Genomic DNA, 20730 nt, shown 5'->3' on the forward strand with positions numbered 1-20730 from the left:
ATATTATCATGAATGCAACTTTTGCCTCATGGTTTTTAGTTAGGTGAAATATACAAAAATATCAGGCATGGCAGACTACCTAACACTGTCAAAAAAAGGCCTTGGTGTTGGAAGTGTTAAGACATATACTTGAAATTATATGTTTGACTCTATTCCTAGGTACGAGGCCCATCCTGAGACATTCCCTCGGTACCTGGTGCCCGACATGCCCACTGGAGGTTGTGATCATGGGCACAGCTGGGACGACAGGTATGGGGCGCCGTTTGTAAAATGTTGCACGTTCTAAAATCCTGCTCAGTTTTGGCACATTTAGCATTATAATACGGGGGAAAAAGCACGACAATATTCACATGTCACCTTTTTCAAACATTTAGAGAGAAATTGTTGTTTAAGTTGTTGTAAATAAATGTTAATGTTAATGTTAAATGTTATATGTAAATGTTATATATATATATATGTAAATGATAAATGTAAACGTAAATATTAAAAATAAACTTAAATGTTTAATGTTATATATAAATGTTAAATATAAGTGTTAAATGTAAATGTAAAATATAAATACTTAAATGTAAACGTAAATGTTAAATGTATATCTAAATGTTAAATGTCCGAATTATGTTCAGTCTACATTTAAGATTTGGCGCCAGAACATTACAATATTTACGGTAATTCGCTCGTGAAGCAACGGGTTTTTTGAATGGAGAAAAGCGCGGTCTTTTATTCACGAGATAACGACAAGACAACAAGATGGCAAGTCCAAATGAATTAGATTTAGCTTTAATTATAGAGAAAGCTGTTGCAGCTGGCGTTAGGGCGGCTCTCCAAAACCGACCTACATTGGGAACAAGTGCTGCAACCAACACCACATCCCGCTCCACGAGCGAATTACCGTAAATATTGTAATGTTCTGGCGCCAAATCTTAAATGTAGACTGAACATAATTCGGACATTTAACATTTAGATATACATTTAACATTTACGTTTACATTTAAGTATTTATATTTTACATTTACATTTAACACTTATATTTAACATTTATATATAACATTAAACATTTAAGTTTATATTTAATATTTACGTTTACATTTATCATTTACATATATATATATATATAACATTTACATATAACATTTAACATTAACATTAACATTTATTTACAACAACTTAAACAACAATTTCTCTCTAAATGTTTGAAAAGGTGACATGTGAATATTGTCTTGCTTTTTCCCCCGTATTATAATGCTAAATGTGCCAAAACTGAGCAGGATTTTAGAACGTGCAACATTTTACAAACGGCGCCCCATAGACAGGGACCCCGTTTCTCAGCAGTGGGTGCTATATACAGGCGTCTGTATACACCCACAACGCAACCATAACGGGGTACCAAACAGCCGATGGGCTGAATGTGATTGTCGGCACATGTACGACAGATGTGGCGATCTCCTCCACAACATCGATAACAAGTAAGCATAAGCAAATCAATTGAATCAATTGTAATTTACCGTAAATCATTTGTGTCTTTAGGCTGCATATAATTTGTTAACAAACGTTAAACTTTTGGCAGAAAGATGATTTTCTTTGGCCTGTTAGTGGACTACCTTCACGGTATGGTGGAGGGCCGCCAACCTCTGAGAACAACGCACCGAGTGTGCAACAGGACCCGTTCAGCCTGAGGTGTCTCCAAGGCAATTCCGTACAAGACGCTGTGGCGGGGATGGAACAGCTGTGCTCGGAGACTTAGCATCAACATGGAAGAGGTATTTAATAATAGAATTTGTAACATAAAAATTAGGAATTACACGTATGAACATACAAACAACATTGAGCATTATAAATCACAACAATCTTGTTTTTTTTCGTATTGTTATAGGTATTCTCTTGAAACATCTGCAGCAAGGAGCCAGGAACCTGCATCATCTGTGACAGTATATTAATCAACTTGTATTAAATGAGTGTAGAATAACATTCAATAATTAGTTTCAATACTTTTGTGCATGAAATGTATCTAATATAGGCACTTATTGTCAGGTCTGTGCTTTGTTTTTGTTCCTTGCTTATACTTTGTGTCACCTTCATCCTTTTATGTTACTTCCTGTCTGCCATTGTTTACTTTCTGTGTCTTGTCCTTGTGTTTCCTGACATGTGCTTTCTCCTGTTTGTTTATGTTGCCATGTGCTCCCTTGTTGTCTGTCTCCATCCCTCACCTGTTCCCAATTATCACCCTGTTTGTTTGCTTGATTTGTTTCACCTATGTCTTGTTGTCCAGTTCCCCCTTTGGTATTTAAGTCTGTCTTGTGTTTCTTGTCGGTTTGTCAGTCTTTGTTCGGTGAGAGATTCTGTCTAGTTTAGTGCTTCGATGTATCCTTTCTCTACTGTGCTTTTGCGTTTTGATGTTTTTTGCCTTGCCTGGTTTTGGACTCCTGAGTTTCTGTGTGTTTTGGACTACTTAGTTTTAGCCTGGGATCTTCTGTGCGTTAACCTTTTTTTGAATTAATCCTGAATTCTTCCCTGCATCTCGTCTGCGTTTGAGTCCCTGCCTGCAATTCCTGACAGTTATAATCTCTAGGAACAGCAATGGGCTTTCGCAGAGACCTCCTCCAGGACGAGCCCAGACCAGCAGCTAGAGAGGACACGCCAACCGTGACTGGGTCACAACACAGACAGCGGGTATTCATCAAATGGGCCAAGGCTCGAGGACTTCTCCTAAGGTATTCAGGTAGCAAGTGAAAGGGAACAGCTAAGTTTTCTTCCAACTCAGGGATCAGCGATGCTGAGATGGTAGATTTGCTAGACAGTCTGCACCGGGTGGATCGTGAGGACGTGGCAGCCCTCCTGAGACGACTTTTCGAAGAGGGACACACAACGCTGGCCCCGAGGACACACAGCACGTTCCTGTCCGAGCTTGCAAGAAGTACGCCGGTGTGTGGGATGGTGCAGATCGCCGGGAACAAGAATGCCATCAAGATCATCAAACTGGCGGCAGAGGGTCCGATCGACTTGAAGAACTCCTGCTTCCATCAGTATCTCGGTCATCTGCAGAAGAAAGCGCCAGTCCTGCGGAGTTTCTTTGCAGTGTAACCGAGGCAGGCCGCCTTCCTACTGACATCTCAACTGTAGTCCTTGCTATAATGACTGTTCTGACAGACTTTTCATCAAGTTCCCCTGAAAGCTTTCCTGCTCCTTCCCCTCCATCATCTCTCGCCTTTTTCCCCTCCCTACTCAACACTGTGGTCTGCCAAAGTACGAGATGGAAGAAGCACAGAAGACCAGGAATACAGACAGCTGCCGGAAGGAGTCGTATACGGGCACCTGGGATATTTACCATTTCCTGGTCTGCTACGGGGTTCAAGGCCATGCACAGCTGTCTCCACACCACCCATTTGAGATCCTCCGGACCCACTTCAGAACTGCCCCAAGAATCATGGTGTACCACAACAGCTGCCAACTGCACAGGTATGCCATGAACAGGGATCCACATTTCTTCAAGAAGACCGTCTTCCTTGTAGATAGGTTCCGCTTCCCAGGACACGTTGGGTGCTCGCTTGGATACTGCATGGACAGCTACAGTGCTGCCCTTGACATTGGGTCCATCAACTCACAGGTCAACGAGTAAGCAAGCTCCGGTCTCATCAGGATACAGCCGCAGCTGGTGTACACTCCGTCCAACTTCATGTTCCATGCATCTTTGTTCTTGGCGGTGAAGAACATGGATCTGCAGGAGAGCTGGATCGTGGAGGATAACTCCGATGAAGAGGATCCGTGACTTTCGAATTCATGATTCCCAACATTTATATTCTTTCTTGGTTTTTTTTCATCGGAAGCTGATTCAGTCACTGAATCCTTGACTAGTTTGTCCACTCCATTGGTATTTTATTCTTTGACTTTTGACTTTTTTAATTGATTTTGTTTCTTTCCTATTGACCATTGTTAAATGTTTTTTTTTATTTGGGACATCAAGAAAATGTTGTTTTTATAAAACATATATAAACATAATTTCAAAAAAGTACACTGACTTCATCACAAATATTTGCTAAACATTGGTGTCCACATAAAATGAAGCATATACATTTTACAGCCTTATATTAAAATCCACCTAAAGCATATGTCATTTTTCTCACCTCTTGATTTTTGGGGTCAACTTCCTGTGGAATGCTGACCACAACCCCTGTGTGATTACACCTACCTTATGTCATGTGATTTTAGTTATATGCTTCCTTAGCAATGTATTAGCACCCCTAACTTTACCATAGCTTTTTCCAGGCAGAAGTAAAATCGTTTTTCCTTATGCTGTCCCAAATTACCTGATGTCCCAATATACCTGAATTCACCCTAATAAGAAATGCCATTGCGCGCCAGTGTTGTACATTTTGTATGAAGATTATCTGTAACTTGTGGAAGTTGTATTGACTTCGACTACTATTAACGTTAACTAAACGTTGTTGATAGCATAATCGTGACTAGTAGGCTCTAGTCTACCATTTCCATTTGTTCCCCTGCCTCTAAGTCAGAGGTTTTCAACCGGGGGTCCGCGGCCCCCTGGTGGTCCGTGACGGAATTTGCAGCGGGTCCAAGACAAGAGCCTATGTTGATCAGTTAACCATTGACTTTTTTTTTTACTTTATTTCCATATTACTCTTGAATATTGTGAAAAATCTAATATCTAAAATAAGAAAAATGTGTCAATCTAAATAGACTGAATAGCCGGACAACCTGTGGCGATTGGCACCAAATAGAACATCCCTTGACTTCACTCAAGTCATAGTCTGAGTACACTTTGGGATTCAATCATATCCCCCTCCTTTTCAGCACTGCTAATAGAGACTAAGCAAGTTTAGCGCGCGCAGCTAACAGAAGACCTTGTCACAACCGGATGGTAGTTCTCTACTGGATGGTGGTTGCGCATTCGCACTACACAATCAATCGCTACCCGATGGTAGTCCCGCACATCGCGCATGCGTCACTGCGACACTGTCTACTGCATGATTAAATATAACATTAAATATACCCACATTATGCAATGCACGAAATTGTAGAGACCTGCAATGGAACAAACTGAGCGACCGAGTCCAATCTGCACTGCAGTTAGCAACGCAACATCACAGCTACTAATTTCTTCATCTACGGGCATTCATTGGCCTTTACATAGTCACGCACGCGAAGGGACGTCACGCTGCACATAGGCTTGTCAATTGTTCTTATCACATGTATGCTGGTGAACGTGCACACACATGCACATGGAACTACAGTAATCGAACAAAGGAACACAAACACATATTCTTTCTGGCATGAATCCGACAGTGTTCACCTGAGCACACAAGCTCACACACACACTCCCTCTCTTTCACACACACCCTCCCCTTCAATTCATAAGTTGGTTGATTTTAGTTACATTGTATATTGTGTTTTATTTGTTATCATTGTGTTAATAAATGCTTTGATAAATATACACTGGTCTATTTAATGTTACACAAGAATGAATGCTGCCAACATTTTCTACTCAGAACTCCAAAGACCATCAACCTAGATATTAATGAGGTAACTTTAGTTTTAGTTATTAATTGAATTATGAATTTGTTCCAAAGAGTTCCAAATTGATAGTATAATATATTTTATGAGACTGATGTATTACATTTAGACTGATTGGTGGGTGATCTTTATTTTGACCACTGTGGAAGACACTACACTTTGTGTGGCGCCCCCTAGGTGGCCAACTTAATTGATCTGCCTTTGTGTTGAATGGGCAATACCTTACCAATTGGGTGAGATTATCGACATATTGGTGCTGTTGTCAGGATAGTACCAATTTGTCTTGGTGGCCCTGGTGAAAACGGTATTACTATTCATGCACAAGGTAAGGTACCTACATATTTTGGTGCTCCCCTCGTGAGGCTGGTACCAACAGTATCCCTCTTTAATTCTTAGATTACCTAGGTGCTTGTCTTGCCAATATGAGGAAACAAGGGCTTATGAGCTGTCTGTTAAGGGATTATGGACTGTTAATGACATTTACAATAACCAGAAAAGGATGTCAACTAAACATGGCAGAGCTTCTTAATCCTGTTCCCATGGGACTGAACTCCTGATGCACTGAGCATACCCATTCAAATTAATCCAGTGTGGGATGTGGAGGGAAAACAATGGGCGGCATTATTACTTCAGTGGTCTGAGAAATCAGTCCACAATCCACATGTTGGTTGAGAGACTGTTTGCAAGTTAATTGACACTTTTACAATGTCTCTTTTGGGATGGTCTAAGACTTTATTTCAGTGTCAATATAGGTATAGATATGGAGTTATAAATGTTGACCCTTCAATCATTAACAGTTTGTGAACAAAATACCAGGTTATCAAGGGTCATGTCTATTTAGCATTCTATCAACATGTTTTCAAGCTAAAGGTGACATACAGTAACTATGGCAATGGTATCTGTTAACAACCGTCCCGGCTGACTTATCAACTGTACTTTGGTACTCAATATTAGGGTCTGAGTATAAATGAGTGTCTTTGTGTCTTCACTAAACTGTCACCGCAGGAGGTGAAACAGGTAAACCTGAGTTCTTTTTCAGCCCATTTTGAGAATGAAATTCCTTCATTCTGCATGTTTGGCAGTCTTTATTAAGACTGTGTTTTGGTGAATATGAAGGATAATAATGTTTGTAAAAAACAAGCCAAACTATATTGTTGGCATTGAATTATAATACAAACTCGATTCCTCTCACAGATACTGAGCAATGGCACGACTTCTTCTTCTGACAGGTAGGTTCTGACAGGACTGATCTTTTTGTCATGGTCAGAATAATAGTTGACAAATTATACATTTCCAACATTTGCAACCCTTTTTAATGCACTGCCTCTCCTTGTTTCTTTAGCTTTGGGTGTGCTGTTCACCCTGCAGATGGGTAAGTGTCTGATATTCATATCCTATACGGAGTAAGCATCAATCCAGACCCAGGAACTTAACACAAACTCAGAGTTATCTGGCTCCCTCCCTCCAGTGAGCTCCACCAAGCTGGTGTGCTACTTGACCAACTGGTCCCAGTACAGACCAGGAGCGGGCAAGTTCACTCCTGCCAACGTGGACCCTTTCCTCTGCACTCATGTGGTATACACCCTCGCCACCATCAGCCCTGACAACCAGCTTGCCACGATTGAGTGGAATGACGAAGACATGTTCAAACAGCTGAACAACCTGAAGCTGACGTAAGTGTGAAGTTTAAAAAAAAAAAAAATCACTTTCACTACTGAAAATGGGTAAAATGAACCATTCAGGTTCCATCATGCGATGGACAAGCAATGTTTTGGAACAAATCCTAAACAAAACTAATATGTGCGGCAGCAAACACCAAACCACAGTATTGTGTCAAATGTACAGGACATCACAATCATTTCCTGTTTTCCCTTTTTAGGAATCCCAACATGAAAACTCTTCTCTCTATTGGAGGCTTGACCAATGGCGTCAGTCCGTAAGTTGAAAGCAAGAACAAGAATTTCATCTCATGGGAAAAACTAAGCAAAAGTCAATACACAATCAAATTGCATCTTAAGAATGCATTAAAACGATGTGAGGCACACGATTCCAGGTATTCTTGTCTTAGTCCATTCAGTAGTCCTTATTATCCTGTTAATACCTCATTACAGGTTTGTTGCCATGGTGTTCACAGCAGAGAGCCGTAACACATTCATCAAGTCTGCCTTGAGTTTCCTGCGAACTCATAACTTTGATGGCCTGGACCTGGCCTGGGAGTTTCCAGGACAAAATGGCAGCCCACTGGACGACAAGCAGAGGTTCACTGCCCTGCTCACGGTGAGTGAACAGACCCATATTGGTGAGCTGATCTAAGGTGAAGACAGGTTATCACTGCTACCGGATCAGAAACACTTGAACCAGAAAAAGATTTCAGCTAATCATCCTGCAGTCATGGAATTTCAATATAACTCATCTCAACCCCGCCACTGTTGTTTTGCTCCTTGCCCATTCACAGGAGCTGAGACAGGCCATCATGGATGAGGCCAGGGACAACAAGAAACCCCCCCTCCTAATCTCAATCAAAGTTGGAGCTCTTAGATCCACAATCGATATCGGTTATGAGGTTCCTGAAGTGGCAAGGTATCTGTCAAAATTCAGTCTACATGCTTGGCACTGTTAGTTTAATACGCTGCCCAGTGAACGGACAGGAACACGTTCAGTCTAAACCTCATGTTTATGTCTCCGTAGCAAAGTGGACTTCATCAGCATCATGAGCTATGACTATCACGGCCACTGGGAGAAGAGGACCGGACACAACAGCCCTCTCTTCAGCAGCCCTCTCGACCAGGGATCTCATGTTCACCACAACATTGTAAGATAATAATCACAGCTGAACACGATAAGAATAATAGGACAGGGAAGTAATACAAGTTGTGTATCCAAAGAAGGTTTTTTTTTATTCTGAGCTAAATATTCTGCTGTGTATTGGAAACTTGAGTAGACCCCCCTCCTTTTTTATCATGTAGAGATGTATGAGGATGAAGGATATTTTTAAAGGTGACATTTTAAAGCCCCTTCATTGGTATGGCTCTGCCTATAATAATGTTATTGATGTCAGTCATTAATTTTAAGTACAACAGCAGATCTACATAGGATCTGTGTAATTTCTGATCTTCCATTCATTTGCCTATGTTAGGAGGCTACTGTGACCTACTGGCTGGAGAAAGGTGCCGCAGCTGATAAGCTGCTCTTGGGTTTTCCCACGTATGGTCGCACCTTCCACCTAACCTCCTCTGCCTCAGGCCTGGGTGCTCCTGCAAACGGCCCAGCCGAAGCCGGCCCCTACACCCGAGAGGCTGGCTTCTGGTCTTACTACGAGGTGCATTTCTCATCTTGAGTTCAGTCACACACATCACAGTGCAGCAGCTTCTAGTATTCTCAGTGCACTGAAATAATCTCTTCACAGGTTTGCTCCTTCACATCGACTGGCACAGACGGCTGGATTGCAGAGCAGAAGGTTCCTTATGCAACCCACGGGAACTCCTGGGTGGGCTTTGACAACAAGGAGAGCTATGCTGCAAAGGTACAGAGACAATCACATCTGTTGAGGAAAAATACCTACTTTGAAAGTGTTGAGATTTGAAGTATACAATATGAATTGTGTCCTGCTTTAACTGTCTCAGGCCGAGTGGCTGAGAGGGAAGGACCTGGGTGGGGCATCTGTGTGGACACTTGACCTGGACGACTTTGGAGGCGCCTTCTGTGCAGATGGCGCCTACCCTCTAGTCAGCCACCTGCGTAACTCACTGGGTAAGGACACACACCATTAACAAAGACCACAAGTGTTGGAGACACTGTCCTACCACCACATGAACTTTCAACATCCAGGCATTTTCTCTCATAAATGTCTGCTATGTCCTTGCAGGTTTCCCACCCAAACCTACCACCACTAAGGCCCCCACTACCACTGCGGACCCCATCACCACATTCTGCGCCGGCCGCCCAGATGGCCTTTACCCAAATCCCGCTGATGGGAACACTTACTTCCAGTGTTTCCGTGGAAACACCTACCTGCACAGCTGCCAGCCTGGCCTGGTGTTCCAAGATGCCTGCAAGTGCTGTAACTGGCCATAAGGGAAGAGAGGGACAACACTGGGGACAAAATGTTATATGCTGTTTTTTAATGTCAATAATACAAATTAGAATGTTTGGGCATTCTCCCTCATTCATTTTGTAAAGTTATGTGTTTACTGAATGTTACTGTGAGGAAAAAAAAGTGAATGCAAACTGTGACTGTTTTTTTTCTTCTTCCATCCTGAAATAAAATAAGTGACACATCGTATCACGTATTTTACTTCTTGTCTGGCATGTCTTCTCAATATCTTCTAAGTTGTACAATGACCACTATCCTCTAGTCCAGGGGTTTCAAACTCAAATACACAGAGGGCCGAAATAAAAAAATGGGTGTAAGTCGAGGGCAAGCGCTCCCTAAATTGACGTATACTACCAACGCAGGGACAGTGCATTATGGGACTTGCAGTATTTGTGGTGCGTTCGACATTCCAGCGGCCGCGGCAGACAAGCTCTGATAGATAAATAGATGGATACTTTATTAATCCCAAGGGAAAATTAAATAAAATTTCACGTTGCTCATTCAAATAAAATAAAATTGCACGTTGCTCATTCAAATCAATGTATAATATAACAAATACATGGGCCCAATCTTCATCCAATCATCCTACTGCCAATGGGTGATGGTAATGCTGCTTTTAGACTGGCCTCTAACCTGAAAACTGCCTGGCTTGGTAGTAGCCTACCTGCCAGGGGTATGGTGTTTCTGACTATGCAAATTAGGACACATTCAATGGAACTTTTACTATGTAAAGTTTTATTGTGGTAGGAGTAAAGGAACAAGGAGTAAGCCTATTTGGGTGTATTTTGGGCTTATTGGATAAGTGTATAGCTCATTTGCATATTAACATTTGTAATACAAAAAAAAATACTTTTTATGGGTAGCCTACTTTCATTGTGTAAAGTTTCATCTTGATAGGAGAAAAGGAAAACAATAACATTTTTGGGGTGTATTGTTGCTTGGCATTATTAGCACACGTCTCGGATTGATGAGAATTAAACCTTTCTCCTCAACTAGGATTTCTTAGAGCTTTTAGTATGTTGTTTTGTACACCTCATAGAAATTATCTATGCTGAATTTTTTTTTTTTTACAATTAATTAAATTTTTGGCTCCAAAATGGGTTACTTTGCCTGGACTATATGTGTACCATGAAGGACCTTTAAGGAAATTATAAATTTTTGTAATGTCTTTCTTTATTGATATACTATGTGGTTGAAGTTCCTGTGTGTTTCCTGCTGGAAGTGTGTGATAAAATGATTTATTTTTTTTAAATCAGGCTAATTGGATTTTAGGAAACAGTAATTTGAAGTCTTCTGACTCGGCTAATTTTTGTAGCAAGAGAAAGCTTACCTATTTACGGTCCAGGGTGCCTCGTGAGGAAAGGCTCGGAGGAGGTTGGTGGGCAAGGTCTCAAAGCTGGGAGCTGAAGCTAGTAGCCTCCATGAACTGTATCCTGTCCGTTGAGCATCATAGACTACGGAATCCGTGAGTAGCCTGCACAGGGTTTATTGGTAACGGCAAACGTGTCCAACCGTAACAGCGAGAATTAACTTTTATTTCATTTTCATTGGATTTCATTCTGCAATGGAAGTTCAAGTTCAAAGAATTCTTAATTTGCCCCTCTGTAATAGGCCTCGACACACTCTTGCAAGCTTACTATACTGAGTAGAGACACCGTTTTTTCACTTGTGTGTTTTACATTGTGTTTAGTGTTCAAATCTACTATATTGTTTTGCCTTCCCTTAGCGAGGTTTATCACGTGATGCGCAGTGAAGAGTGAAGAGCATTGGGCTGCAAGAATTCTGTTGACACTTTTCAGTTTATCACGCAAATGTGTGCTAAGCTAAGGTGACAAAAGTGAGGTGAAACTTCTAATTCCACATTGCAGGTTTCCATATGTAGACAATTGGCTAGATGTTGCTTACATTTTACACACACGCACACACACACATCCACAAACACACGCACACGCACACACACACACACACACACACACACACACACACACACACACACACACACACACACACACACACACACACACACACACACACAATGTATTTGTATATTAAAGGGAAAATAAATGTTTGTTAAATTCCATCAGAGTGAACCATTGATTTAAGTAAAACTACTGTTAATAGGACCTACTCTTTGCATTGACTTTTTCCATCAAAACTATATCTGAGGATTTACATATTTCCTGCCAGGTACACAGAATTTCACAGTGGAGGCACGACATCCTACTTATTAGTTTGTTATAATTTAGTGACTATATACAATACTTACCACTTATAGTTCTAGTGCGAAAATTCCTAAATGTAGTGGTAGACAGGAAGTCCAGCCCAGTCCAGTCCAGAAGTCCAGTCTCCGAATAATAGCTCGGAACCCAGGATTCTGTTTTGTTTGATATGAGTGTGACTCCTGGTATTGTATAGCCCTCAGGGAGAAAAGGAGATCCACATGTATACATTAACAAATGAATAGAAATGTTACATCGTAATGAACAAATGCGTGGAAATGAGTGTCAGACCAAAGCAGTTGTCAGTGAACAAAGCTAATGGCAAGAATTAGCTGGTAGCCCCTGTGATGGCTTAGTCTACGTGTCAAAATCATTGTCATGAGTCTAAGGTCAAAGAGGAAGTGTACAACCAAAAGACTGCCAGAACAATATGACAGGGCTCAATTTACAACATTTTGACAGAGCTTACATAATCTAGAAGTTGACTCAGAAGAGGTCTGGTTTATTTAGATGTGTGATCAAACAGAAAGGAGTTTATTAGCAAGTGGACTACTGCCATGTGTCCCTTCAGAGTGATGCAGCAGCATTCCAGTACTTCTTGTGCTGTCATTAAATGATTAGGCCATATGTTTATGGCCTAGATGATAAAGCCTGAAGAAGACAGAAATCAATGGGGTGATCGTGGCACAGCTTGAGCAGACTTACCCTATGTATGATAAGCCCAGCTGATGAAAGCCACTAGAGGTGTACAGAGACGTATGCGTTCAACAAACAAAATGATCTGCATCTGTACTTCTGTAAGACCAGAAGTGAGCAGGGTTTATACTCCTTAGCTCCTATTCGTGATGCCTCCTCCTCCTCCTCGATGCAGGTCTCTCAGCTCTCCACCTGCTGCCTGCTGTGCACTGACTTGGTGGTGGGGTGGGCGTGTGGCTACAGAATTTAGCAACCATTTTTCAATTATGTGTAGGCTACTAAATTAAATGGCTGGTTGGTGAAGCAAAGTCCTGATTCAAACAGAGTGGGTATTTTTATCTTGTGGCCATCCACAATGATATGAATCAATTAGAAGAAACATTATGGCTGACACAGATCAATGATGGAGCTGAGTAGCGAACAACTTCAGGGAGTTTCCATTCCATTATTTGTGCTTTTTCAGATTACATATTCGGATTCGGGCCGTATCCCTAAAAGCCACAGCTTTCTTAAAACAAAACTGTCAACCCCTTGATTCCAATTAGACGACAGAAGTCAAGAGCAACTACTGGTTGTCTATCTTGAATTCATGTATTGTCATGACTGAGATTTTGACTTCAAAACTAATTTGTTGTCTCATTTTGAAAAAGGTCATTGTAGAATTATGTCTGAAGGACAAGTTTTAAAGTCCACCATGTTCCCCAGTTTTCACAAACAAGCAATAAAGATAACTGCAGCATGTTACATAATTCGCATTCAAACCACTAAGCTTCTAATACTGTACACAGATATCAGTTACAGTTCTTAACAGCTTATTATCAATGTGTCTGTCTCCATTGATCTAAAATGCAAACTCAACAACTTGATTAGTTTGGTCTGAGTAAGCAGTATTTCACACTCCACTGGATCTAAAGATTTTGCTTTGATTTGTATTGCAGGTAGTTCAGATATCAAAAGTTTATAGCACACTGATTAATGTTGATACCCTAATGAACCCTAATAAACACTGTCAGCTTCACTTATTTCCTGTATGTTAGATTTTGTACCGCAGCCTTTTGTCTTTCAGTTAGACGTTGTATCAGTTTATTTACACAGGGTAATAGGAGGTCAGATAGTCAGATATGGTTAAATAAACTTGTATTGTAAGCTTTACTGCAAAGACGGGAGTTTTAAAATACTAACTGACTATTTGTCAATCAGAAATTCTGAGGCCTGAATGTGATATTTATATGCATGTGTCAATTATATTTATTATATTTATTTAACCATGCTTCACATTGGGGAATGGTCTGTCTTAGCTACACACAAGAATTTTAAATAAATTCAATTTCATTGATTTATATAGTGCCAATTACAATAGACATTGTTCCAAAGCGCTTTACATAGCCCAAGGCCTGAACACCCTAGACCTAAATGACACATTTTGTCCATAATAAACTACTTCGGTCAAGCCCATTGCTCTCTCAGGACGTGATGTCTGCAAGTGCTGTAACGGGCTGTAAGGGCAATTATCACAAGTCAAATGACAAAAATGATTTACACCAGTTTGCCAGTGTCATTTATAGAAATTGGAATGGCAGGACATTTTCTCGTTTTTATGCAAACACTTATAAATCAGATTCATCCAACTGCATAGCACTCTGTGGGTGTATTCACTCTGATTCCCGGAATTTAAAAAGTTCAACCTATGAACAGGTTTCAGTTTCTGTCAAATGTTTCTTTTCCGCATGAGACTCATGTATCTCTTTTTTGCTTGCTTTCTATTAGACTTTAAAAAACGAGGTAGACAAGAGTTAAGCTTCTCTGTTAGTGCAACATAAAAGGTGATTTCAATATTCCTTTATTTCCACTATAACTATCAAGATGTTGGGTCATTATATAGTGAAACTACACACAATAGGACATTTAAACAATATCAGTAGGTTCATTTTTGAGTAGGTTTATTTGTCAGTTAACAGACAGGACATGGTAATGACACAGGGGGACAAGTCTAAATAGACCTAAGGAAGAAATGGAGATATTCTGAAGTTCTGAAGTTTTTTCTAATGTCTGATAACAATGCATCAATCAGCAACAATGCACATGTAGTGCATTGATTAACGTCAAGAAAGACTGGCATGTGTGCTCACTGTAAAAACCCAAACCCACATTGATCAACACTTGGGAGTTTTACACTGTAGATATCTTATCATCCAGGGCCACATAAAATGCTCCATATAATTCCTTATTTGGTTTAGAGGATGAGTCAGGTGAAACATTGCCACATATAAGCCAGACAGGCAAGAGGATCTTTGGCTCTGTACTTGTTAAGAACTGCCCAAGGTAAGGACCGTGATCCGGCAATCTCACAATCATTATTCATTACTTTTATATATTCAGTGAGAATCAGGAACAGTCTGAAGCTGATATTCTAATTTGTTATTATAACATTAAATATAATATAAGATTATTCTGATGAAAGCCAGTTAACTGACTTGTGTTAATGATAACCTTTACATAATAGTAATTTATTGAATATTCTTTAAAGCAGTGTAGGCTGTTTTTTTAATCTTTTAACTCTCTCTTTCTCTCTCTGTCTCTAAAGAGTCACTCAAAGTGACTACCGTTGACTTGTTTTTTAAAGTAGATAACAGAAACATCGATCAATCAATCATGAAGCTCACCATCACTGCAGGTACAGCTGATAGAAAGATTCATTTATTAAATAATTACATCATTAATTACTCAATTTTTGTCCCATTTAACCTAAATATTTTGTATTTATCTAGGTTTGTGCATGGTGCTTTTCCATGTGGGTAAGTAAACCCTTGATCAAAACAATCTTAACTGCCTAGTTGTTTAACTGCTTGCAGGTTGACTTACAGTACTATTATGTATCTCCAGGAGCATCCATGGACATGGGCTGTTATTTCACCAACTGGTCTCAGTACAGGCCTGGGACTGGGAAGTACATGCCTGCTAACGTAGATCCATTCCTGTGCACCCACCTGTTCTACGCTTTTGCCATGATCAACCACAACAATGAGCTAGTGACCTATGAGTGGAACGATGAGACGCTTTACGCATCTTTCAACAACATCAAGACTGTGTAGGTGACAACTGAGCTATGCTGCATGATAACCAGTATTCTCTTCAGTAACTCTTTATTTGGATAGTCTGCCTTCAGAGATGGTCGGTTTAAATTCAAGTTCTGCCTTTCTAATTGTTCAATGAATGCCAAACCCAATGCCTTACCTGAAACATTAATTGCAGTTAACATATTTTCAACAGATAGTTTGTTTATAATCTGAGCATTTGTAGATAGTCACCGAGCCATTTGACACTTTGTTACATGAAATATCCTTTTCAAATAATAACATTGGTGATTACCGTACTCAAAGCTATATAAGTGAAATACTACAGCACTAATTATTCAGTTCATATCTAATTGGCCTTTTCTATTCTCTATTCCACAGTAACCCGTCAGTTAAGACTCTGCTGGCTATTGGAGGATGGAATTTTGGCTCATCGCAGTAAGTCATTCTGGTGGAATGCCTGTTTTTTCCCCACATCTTCAAAAGGCATTTCTTTCAGACCCGACACATGAGATAAAACCACTGACGTCTTTTTCAGGTTCTCCATCATGGTGTCCACCCCTAGCAACCGCCAGAGGTTCATCCAGTCTAGCATCAGCTTTCTGAGGAAGTACCGCTTCGATGGTATGGACCTGGATTGGGAGTACCCCGGCTCTCGAGGGAGCCCCCCGGAGGACAAGCAGAAATTCACTCTTCTGTGCAGGGTAGGTGTGCCTGCTCAAGCTCTCTCTCTCTCTCTCTCTCTCTCTCTCTCTCTCTCTCTCTCTCTCTCTCTCTCTCTCTCTCTCTCTCTCTCTCTCTCTCGCTCTCTCTCTCTCTCTCTCTCAGAGTCCCTGCTCTGCGTCTTACCTTCTGTTCTTGCTTCCATCCCATCTTCACAGGAGCTCATTGAAGCTTACGAGGCTGAGGGCAAGGCCACTGGACACCCCCGACTGTTGCTCAGTGCTGCAGTGGCTGCTGGGCTGGCCACCATTGATGCCGGTTATGAAATTGCAGAAATTGCGAAGTTAGTCTAACCGTATATATTTTTCTTACAAAATCAGTTTTTTTTTGGCATGAAGCTAGACAACACTCTATAGCTCAATACGTTTGACATGGATAGAAAATTCCTAATGCCTAAATGTATTTGGACTCTATGTCAGTGACATATAGGCCATTGAGGTGAAGAACGTAGACAATACCGTAGCTTAGCTGCAACAATCTGAGTGATCATGTAACATGTAACATGGATTCCCCATCAGCTTGACCTTTGGCTTTGGCTTGTATTTTTCCAACATAAACCCATCACAGCAGACGCATTCAGGGCCAGATAGGATACAGAGGGCCCTCCTCTAAAAATTCCCTTCATTTATTTTATTTATAAACATGGTCTTTGTATTTCTGTCTAGGTCCCTGGACTTTATCAATATTATGACCTATGATTTCAATGGTGCCTGGTCAACAAACACAGGCCACAACAGCCCACTCTACCGTGGGGAATTTGACAAAGGTGAATTCATCAACTTCAACACTGTAAGTGAAAACCAATGTCATGGAATTGCATGTACGGCATGCTTTATAATCAAACCAAATCTTAAACAACAAACGGGATCAATACAATATAATTAATTAATGCCCAATTTTCTGATGTCTACTCATTTTGCCCCTCTCTCAGGACTTTGCTATGACATACTGGCGGGACCAGGGCACCCCACTGGAGAAGCTCAGAATGGGCTTTGCTGTGTATGGCCGCACCTTCCGCCTTGCCTCACCTGATAGTGGCGTTGGTGCTCCAGTCGGTGGTGCTGCTTCAGCTGGGACATACACCCGAGAGGCCGGCTTCTGGGCATACTATGAGGTGAACTTTCGTAGGCAAATGTCTATGAAGATGACATTCAGATGAAGTGGGATGTTGAATATAGTGGGAGTAGTAGAATAGTAGTAGCAGTTGCATGTTAATATATAACATTATATTATTATCAAAATCATGAATAGTAGTCATGGAAAGATGTAGTCTACACAGTGCTGTTATAACTGAGGACAGTTTTGTCATACTTTACCTTTTTGTTTCAGATATGTGGTTTCCTGAACGGTGCCAGTTTCAACTGGATCGAAGATCAGAAAGTTCCTTATGCAGTGAAAGGCAATGAATGGGTTGGATTTGACAACCAGGATAGCTTTGACATCAAGGTAATTGTTCTGTATTCTTAGTGGCCAGGTGTACTTTTGTTTATTAGTGTTCAGGAAATCAAACTGATTTCCTTCTTTGTCCGCTTCATAGGTCCAATATCTGAAGGAACAGAAGTTTGGTGGTGCCTTCGTCTGGGCTCTCGACCTGGATGACTTCAATGGAGAGTTCTGCGGACAGGGAAAACATCCTCTCATGAAGCACCTGAACAAGATTCTGGAAATCAGTAAGGAACTTATTTTGCCATTTCAAGACACACTAACATCTCCTCCGAAAGTGTTTAGGTTTGAAATTGAACTCTTTCTTTTTCTTCTCAATCATCCAGAGTTTCCTCCTCCTCCACCTACCACCCCACCCAAACCTGGACAAACAACCACCGCCACCACCACCACCACTACGACTACCACACGCAAACCCAGCCCTGGCTGGTGCAACGGAAAGCCCGATGGCTTCTATCCCGACCCAGAGAGCGCGTCCCACTTCTTTCACTGTGATAAAGGGGAAACTTACCCCAAAAGCTGCTCCGCTGGCACAGTTTATGATGACAGCTGCAAATGCTGCAACTGGCCCTGAAAGCCAGGGAAGGACACTTAAGAAGTACCACTAGAATTGCTTTGAGAATGTGCCCTATATAAATATATCGCTTTTTGAGAAAATTTTAAAGGAATCTTAGTGAAATCATGCATTGGTGTTGTTGTGAACCAAGAGCAATGTAGAGTTCTGTTTTGTGTTCATGGTCTCAATATCTTAAAAATGAATTGTCTGTAAGAGCGGTATATTTGATTCCAAAGAAATAAAACAGTTTTTCCTACCTTTACCAGGTTTGATCTCATTTTTGACAATTTGTACCATCATTTTCAGAGTAGCCCAGAAGAAGACTGGATATTAGATCAGAAAACCTAATATATCTCCATTTACCATTCCATGGGGATAAAGACATAACAAGTGAACTAAGAAAACTGAAGTACTAAACTAAAAAGAACTAAACACAAACCATAGCACAGCATAATCTCAGCTGAATATAAACATCCTCACTCACTCATCAGCTGGCCTCTTTATATTTGACCAAACCTCTCAGTTTCAGCCAAAAGCTCTCTCACCCAGATAAAAAGCTTTCCATATAGTCCATACTATTGAATATCCTCGTTGTTCTGGTATAAATCCAAACCCATCTCAAAATATCTTGAAACTGTATTTGATTAACTTCTGAAGCATCTCCAAATGTCCAAAAATCTTTGGGACTAAAAACATTTTGGCTAGTCATTGATAAAAAAATCATTAAATCAATTTAACTCCCTCCGACATTTCTCCAGTATATTTCACACCATTATGTCGTTTACAGTGTTTTAGTGCTAAGACACCTGGGGCCCCCAAAGGCTTGTGTGACTATGCCTCCTCCGCCAGTATAGGCCTCCACACAAGATATCAGATTCTCAAACACAGTATTCTGACAGAGTAGTTGTAAAGTTCGGCTTTAAGTTACACTGCTTATAAAACATCACCTGTGCAGTTCTCCGCAGAAAGAATGCTTAAGGTGACGTTAAAATAGGTCATATACCAATACTATATTTCAGTAGGGCTGATGGCAGTCACCAGTCACCCTCAGTATTCATAATTATATCCGTTGTTAATCTATTTCCTACACTGTCTATGTTGTTCGGAAAAATCTGTGTTTTAGATTTTGTGTTGTTTTTATGAGTTTCTACTTAAAAACATTGGGAGAGATATTGAAGTCTACAGGTACAGCTGCCTGTCACTGCCCTTCACTTTTTAAAAGTTCAGCAAGTCCGCCAGACAGACATTTTAAATGCCTCACCACACCTTATTAATCCAAACAAATCCCTGTAATAGTGAGCTGTATTTCATAGGTCGCGTAAAAGGCCTTCTTATTCCCATGGTCTTGTCTGGGGTGGGTCTTATATGAATGTAATCTGAGAGGTTGTTTGTGTTGCACAGCTCTGGCTTTAGCTCCTCAGGACTGTCTTCTCATGGACATGCAGAGGGAGGTCCCCATTACCAGCACAAGTGACATGTAGCCGAAACCAACATGAACTGGGGAATCGCTTGTTTAACAGGTAGGATTGTTGCGTATCATATAAAAACGTCATTTTATTACATTTTTAAAAATACAATACAGGTGCATTACTATGACAGAGTTGAAGAGGTTTTTGAAACAATTTGTTGTATCTCGTATTATTAAAGGTCTGAATCTCCTCTTTCAGTTTGGTAAGTAACTAAGTTATGTTAGTTGTCTTTTTTATAAAAATTATAAAATATTATTTTTGCATGATTCAATTCTGCTTATAAAGCCTGTAAATCATGTTAAAGGCACCCAGTGCAACTTTATGTAAACATTCAATGAAAAATAAACATTCAATTTCTAGTCTTTTTTGCACGTAGTAAGTTTCAATAACTCCATACCATAACATATCGACATTCAAGGAGCAAAGATGAGACGTCGTTGTGTGGTGAGAACTGATAGAAAATCGTAAACAACAACAATCGCCGGTGGGGAGAAGCCATTTTTCCATTGACTGGAACCTGCTTTATTTATTGTAGGTTACCAAAAAATAAAGAAAATGGCGGCGATTGTTGTTGTTATCGATTTTCTATCAGTTCTCACCACACAATGACGTCTCGACTTTGCTGCTTGAATGTCGGTATGTAATGGTATGGAGTTATTGAAACTTACTACGTGTAAAAAAGACTAGAAATTGAATGTTTATTTTTAAGCCTCGAAAGTTGCACTGGGTGCCTTTAAGATGTTGAGCAATTTAGATGGTATGAAAATAATGTCTGATGATCTGACCCTAATGGCTTTAAAAAGCTAAAACATCACTCAACAGATCACGGTAAAGGATTTTCAATGGTTGTCATACAAAACTCGTCTATGCCTTTTCCCCATCCAGTCACCTCTTCAAAACTTGTGTGCTACTTCACTAATTGGTCTCAGTA

The 20730-nt window shown here is 40.5% G+C and overlaps 2 protein-coding genes across 2 annotated transcripts; both read left to right on the forward strand.

Annotated features, from left to right (window-relative positions):
- Nucleotides 1-6730: 6730 nt before the first annotated feature.
- Nucleotides 6731-9600, forward strand: LOC308371227 (acidic mammalian chitinase-like; the record flags this gene model as incomplete). Its single annotated transcript, XM_080846073.1, has 11 exons — nucleotides 6731-6755; nucleotides 6869-6898; nucleotides 6995-7199; nucleotides 7406-7462; nucleotides 7638-7803; nucleotides 7982-8106; nucleotides 8215-8338; nucleotides 8663-8845; nucleotides 8933-9049; nucleotides 9150-9276; nucleotides 9392-9600. 11 exons carry the CDS (start codon nucleotides 6731-6733, stop codon nucleotides 9598-9600), a joined length of 1368 nt encoding a protein of 455 aa, XP_080702199.1.
- A 5586-nt stretch (nucleotides 9601-15186) lies between these two features.
- chia.2 (chitinase, acidic.2) lies at nucleotides 15187-18348 on the forward strand (the record flags this gene model as incomplete). Its single annotated transcript, XM_080845655.1, has 11 exons — nucleotides 15187-15208; nucleotides 15303-15329; nucleotides 15418-15622; nucleotides 15990-16046; nucleotides 16147-16312; nucleotides 16490-16614; nucleotides 16997-17120; nucleotides 17263-17445; nucleotides 17661-17777; nucleotides 17869-18001; nucleotides 18101-18348. 11 exons carry the CDS (start codon nucleotides 15187-15189, stop codon nucleotides 18346-18348), a joined length of 1407 nt encoding a protein of 468 aa, XP_080701781.1.
- Between the last annotated feature and the right edge of the window lie 2382 nt (nucleotides 18349-20730).

Source organism: Sprattus sprattus, assembly GCF_963457725.1.
Source record: "Sprattus sprattus genome assembly, chromosome: 10".
NCBI lineage: Eukaryota > Metazoa > Chordata > Actinopteri > Clupeiformes > Clupeidae > Sprattus > Sprattus sprattus.